We start from the raw sequence: 5853 nt of genomic DNA, 5'->3' as shown, positions 1-5853 counted from the left end.
ATGTAGTTGAGAATCCGGGTATAGGTTAGGAGGTACTTATGCATTTTCCCATTGATATTAACAATGGCTTTTATTCAAAATATTTAATTTTACCCATTTCTTTCAGTATTCAATTTCAATAAATTATATATGATTGATTATCATTTTTAATTTTTAAATTTTTTTATAAAAAAATATTTTTACTATAGGTAAACTCATAACATAGATTAAGAAAAATATCATGATATTAAAAATGTATAACAAAAAATATCGACCAAGGCTGACAAAATTAAGGATAAAATAGTCATTTTGGGAATACAATTAAGTTTTAAGGAGCAGAATATCTATAGTTTAATGTTGAAGGAAGAGTTTGATTTTCAAGATAAAAGTTGGAGGATCAAAATGATTTTCACCCATAAAGAAAATGAAGAAGCATCAGAGTACAGTAAAAAAGATTGATCTTTTAATTTCTACCCTTTGAAAGCAATATCTACGCTCACTTTCCTATATATAATCGTGGGACGTCGCTCCTTCGTCAGTATTTCCAAGAATAAATTAAAGCAAAAACATATTTTATTTTCTCTCAAGATGTCTGTTGTCAATTCAATAATATTCTGGGCGTTGCTTATTTTCATATGGGGAGTACGGCGTTGTTTCATTCAAATGCGTTCTAAAAAAGTTTTCTTGATAGAGTTTGCATGTTCAAAGCCCCCAATTTCACAAATGTGCACAAAAATAATGACAGCAGAAAGAGTGAAAATTCTTGGAAATTACTCTGAAGAAATGATGGATTACATGAAGATGACAATGGACAAAGTAGGTTTAGGTGATAACACCTATTTGCCAGAGGCTTTGCATAAAGATCCTCCTAATCCATGCATGGATTTAGCAAGAAAAGAGTCCGAGTTTGTCATGTTTGGATCTTTGGACAATTTATTTGAAAAAACTAAAGTTGTTGAGCCTAAGGATATTGGCATACTAATAGTGAATTGCTCTGTTTTTCATCCTGTGCCGTCTTTATCGTCTATGATAGTTAATCGTTACAAGCTGAACCACAATATTTTGTCATATAATCTTACTGGAATGGGTTGCACTGCTGGACTTTTGGCCATTCGTCTTGCCAACCAACTTCTTCAGGTAACTAAGCACTGCCAAAGTTTTATTATGCTTTTATTTCTCTATTTTATTTTATATTATATGTTTGACTAGTCACAATATTAAAAAGTTAATTTAATTTAAATATTATAACTATGGTAGCAAAAGTAGCCATTGAAAGGTTAACTAGTTTGATGATAATATTTTATATCGAAATTGTGAAGATAATTTAGTGAATAATAGTAACGTATTATTTGAGGATTGGTGTTAAAATTTTTGAGACATTATAGCAATACATTGCTTCATGAGTATTTTCAAGTAACATAATTTCTTTCAACTCACAAATGAATAATTTTCCAAATGCTATTTTTTTAACTTAAAAATAACTACTATTAGTACTCTTTTTTCTTTTTCTTATTTTTAACCAAATTTGATTCAAACGCCTGCTAGCTAGTGTCAGGTGCTTTGTTTCCGCGATTGTTTACTAAACAAGAACTAAGTGATATTCAACTTTCATTTTACATGGGAAACAGGTGCATGAAAACACATGTGCTTTAATATTGAGTACAGAGAACACTACAGACTGCATCTACGTGGGAAATGATGAGTCCAAATTCATATCAAATTGCACATTTCGTGTTGGTGGAGCTGCAATTCTCCTCTCTAATCGACCATCCGATAAAGAATTTTCCAAGTACGAAATCCTTCACGATGTCCATACTCATGGCGCAAGTTTAGATCGTTCATACAAATCAATTTTCCTAGAAGAAGATGAACAAGGTTTAATTGGTGTTTCCATAACTAAAGATCTTTTGGTCGCAGCAACAAATGCTATAGAAACCAACCTTACCTTATTAGGTCCTTTAATCCTACCCTTGTCGGAAAAATACATTTTCTTTAAAAATCTTATAAGACGATTTCTAGGGGTTGGAAATGTAAAAAAGTACGTACCAAAATTTAATGCAGCGGTTGATCATTTCTTCCCTCATGTTGGAGGATTACCAGTTCTAAACCAATTGCAAAAGATGTTGAAGTTTCGTGATGAGAGTATGGAAGCTTCAAAAATTACGTTGCGACGATTTGGGAATACTTCGAGTAGTTCAGTTTGGTATGAACTTGCATATGCAGAGGCTAAGGGGAGGATCAAGAAAAATGATCGAATTTGGCAAATGGCATTTGGATCGGGTTTCAAATGTAGCAGTTTGATTTGGCGTGCCATGAGATCTGTTGATAGCAATGACTTCAAAAATCCATGGAATGGGGAAATTGATACTGGTGATCTCGACTTGAATGGGATTGAAACATTCAACTTTGACTACTTTGAACCACCACTACTGTTATCTTAATTTTATCATTGTGTAATTGCACTTTTTTATTTTATTTTAAATAAAGCTTTTAAGTTTCATTTGTATTAGACTTGATCAACGATTCATGATCAATATATCCAGGTTAGGTTTTTATTTTTAAATAGCCATAGCTAGTTATTAAGTTTAATATACTCTAGTTCCCTAATATCCGACTTGGTTCTATTGAAAAAAGTGAATAATATCTCTGTTTACCCTAAAATGAGTAACAATTAAATTTGTACATAATTTAAAGGATATATAATTTTAAACTAACACGAATGGTCAAAGAAAAACAAGTAATTGAATTAAAATACAAGCAAACTAAATGCGATGAAATAGTTAAGCCTGACGTTAGGTTTGAACACTAGAAACCGGTTCCAATTGAGCCCTCAGGATGGAGCGCAGTTGCAACTTAATGGATGAACAACTGAAGAACACTTGAACAATTGCTAAACAACAAAAGTAAACTTTATTGTGTTGATATGCGTGCCAACAGTGACCCAGAAAATGAAAAGGTTCTCCCCTTTATATAGTAAAGGACTTTTAACCCTAATACAAGTCTAAATAAGATAAAAATTCTTTCCTTCCCTTTTTCCCAAGAAAACACGATCCGTGATCACGTCCAAATGCACACCTCACAAGAGGTATAACACGGTCGTATGCAATAATAAAACCCAACAAAGAGTCGGGGTCGAATCTGTAGGGACCTAAGATGGGAGCTAGGAGTATATATTCAGAATAAGCAAGTGAAGTGTATTTGCCTAATGGGATAAAGATTTTTATGCTCGTTTTATTGATTGGGGTGTATTATAACTCACAATACTACGTTACCCACTCAATACCTCTAAGTCACAGAGTGGTTTTGCCCAATTTGGCATTCTCAATACCTCTAGGTCACAGAGTGGTTTTGCCCAATTTGGCATTCTCAACACCTAATGGGTATCAACCAAAATAGTTGATAAGAGCTCAAGTCGAGTTGTTACTATCTCTAGGTTGAACCCTTTAATTGGGTTAATCAATCTCTCAATTGACCCAATTTCTTGTTAGCTAAGTTAACCTAGACTAGGTCCCTCTTTCTCAAGTAGAGACTAAGTCAAATAGGCATGAATCAATGTTTGCAACTATCAATTTTACAAATGAAGCATGAACTAAGTTAAATAATAAACACCCAATCATAAACAAGCATAAAATTAATCACCCAAAAGGTTTATACACTAGGGTTGAGTCACAAACCAAGTAATAATCTAGCTACTCATAGTGGGTGTAGAAGAAAATAAAGAAGAAAAGATAATAAAACTCATATTGGAAGATTAAAATAGAGAAATCTGATGTTAAATCACCAAAATAAGCTAAGATTTCCTAAAGAGGCAAAGAAAAATGGCTACAACACTTTAGATATTCAAAATTTGACCTAATTTCGTGAAACTCGTCTATTTATACAAGGTTGAAAATCTTTGACAAAAATGCCCCTCGGGAGGTTCTGCGGCCGTACAATTCCATGTGCGGTCCGCAGATTTCTTCATCTGTTAGGAACTGGAGGTTTGCGGCCGCACATTTCTGAACTGCGGCTGCGAAGCAACTCTTTTGTGATCTGCAGAATTAGGACTGCGACCTCAAGGCATTCTCGTGTAGCCGCACAATTCTTGTGCAGTCCGCAATTCTCAGAGGCTCTAGACTTGGTCTTTTTGCACACTCTGTGATCTTCAACTTCTAGATCAGCTTTGCGCCGCACAATTCATTTGTTGTCCACGATTTGCACAAATCTCTACTAAAGTTTCCTTTTTTGTTTGCGGCCGCAGATGGAAATTTGCGGTCCACAATTTTTTCTGTGGACCGCATAGCTGTGCTCCTGCGCTTTTTATTGCCTTGTACCTCGTACTTACTCCTTTTTGAGTCGGATTTCATCTCGGGAGATCAACTTCCATTATTTATGCAATTTTGCATAATTTCATTAGTTTCGGGAACACAATTCAAAGATTTTAGACTAAAATAAAAGCTAAAAGGCGCTAATAAGCAGTCAAAATCCTCACTCATCAATCCGCAGTTAATATTCAGCATGATCTGCGCCGTAATATCCGATTGATGGCGGAAATTTCGGTTCCTCGTTTGTCCTCTTTAATCGTCTTTCCTTTAACCTCGATTTTTCGTTATGCTCGAGCTTGATTTTTCCCATGTTTGGCCATGCTTGGTTCCCAACGCATCATTCATCCACCCACGGGCTTCGATCTGCAGGCACCCCCGGCCTTACCCGAGGCAGTATTGAATTACGTTTCCCCTTGTTTCTTTATCATAAAATCAGGGGTAACTCGATTTTAGTCGTACACAGATAGTCCCCTCACTTCTTGGAGAGTTAATTTATAGGAACGATGAGAAGTGACTAATTGATCCCGTTTCTTTCCTTCGTACACCATAAGCAAGTTGACAAGCTAAAACGTCCCATCAGTCATGTTGCTTTGAATTTAGGTACGCGTCAACTGTCGGTTGATTATCCTCGGCAGTTACCGAATATGAAACGCCGTCCATTCATTATTCCTTCTCTAAAAAATCTCTAGTTTCTTTTCACTTTTTTACTTTCTGATTTCGAACCTTCTTGAGTTACCCTCGAGTTTTTTATCTGTTTATCAATCCTTCAAATCTTCATAACATGTTCTTCGCATCTTCATATCTTACTTTCAAACCTTCATAACAAATCTTCTAAACTTCATACCAAACCTTGAAACCTTTATACCCAATCTTCAAAACTTCATATTTCCAGATTGAGATGGCTAAGATTTCGAAATCGATACCCTAAAGCACAGCGCTTTAGACTTCTACCTTGGCCATAGGCACCGAGGCAACACTTTCCGTAGTAGCTCTGGGACCTCCCCTTATAGAATTAAACCCTAGAGGCTGATCCATAGATAACGACATCAAGGTCGAAAAAGCCTCCACACAGGGAGGCCGAAGTGAGGAGGCGTGGAGGTATGTTTGCTCCATCACTGAAGAGACGCTCCCAGTGGTCCGAGAGGACTGCAGATGGGAAGGGAAGGACATAGTCATTCCCAATCCCAACGAGGACATCACGACTCACGTGGAAGGATATTAAGCGTTTATATGTATTCTTTCACGTTCGATCCGATGGATATTGTGATCTTCAAGCTCTGTAAGAGGTACGAAATCTGCTTCGGGCAGATTCACCCATCTTTTTGGAGGATCGTGACCCTTCTTCATCACTTGGCTAACAACATAGAGGAGCCTTGATTCACGGTTGACCATCTGCTCCGAGTTTACAGCCCCTAAATCTTCTGAGGGGGATTAATCAAGCTGGCCCATCAGGCAAAGAAAGATCCCTTCTCTTGCATAGATGAGAACGGGGACCGAGGCTGGCAGGGGAGATTTGTTCAGATAAGGACCGAGGACCTCATTCCTTCTGAGTTCTTGTCATTCCCCGAGA

General features: G+C 36.5%; 1 protein-coding gene across 1 annotated transcript; it reads left to right on the top strand.

Annotated features, from left to right (window-relative positions):
* The first annotated feature begins 509 nt into the window (after nt 1–509).
* Nucleotides 510–2542, top strand: LOC107829971 (3-ketoacyl-CoA synthase 11-like). Its single transcript, XM_016657437.2, has 2 exons — nt 510–1116; nt 1608–2542. The coding sequence occupies exons 1-2, from the start codon at nt 568–570 to the stop codon at nt 2418–2420; spliced, it is 1362 nt and encodes a 453-aa protein (XP_016512923.2). The 5' UTR covers nt 510–567; the 3' UTR covers nt 2421–2542.
* The last annotated feature ends 3311 nt before the right edge of the window (nt 2543–5853 follow it).

This window comes from Nicotiana tabacum, chromosome 10 (assembly GCF_000715075.1).
Source record: "Nicotiana tabacum cultivar K326 chromosome 10, ASM71507v2, whole genome shotgun sequence".
Lineage (NCBI taxonomy): Eukaryota > Viridiplantae > Streptophyta > Magnoliopsida > Solanales > Solanaceae > Nicotiana > Nicotiana tabacum.
The sequence above is the reverse complement of the archived record's forward strand: the minus strand, read 5'-3'. Positions and strand labels throughout refer to the sequence as shown.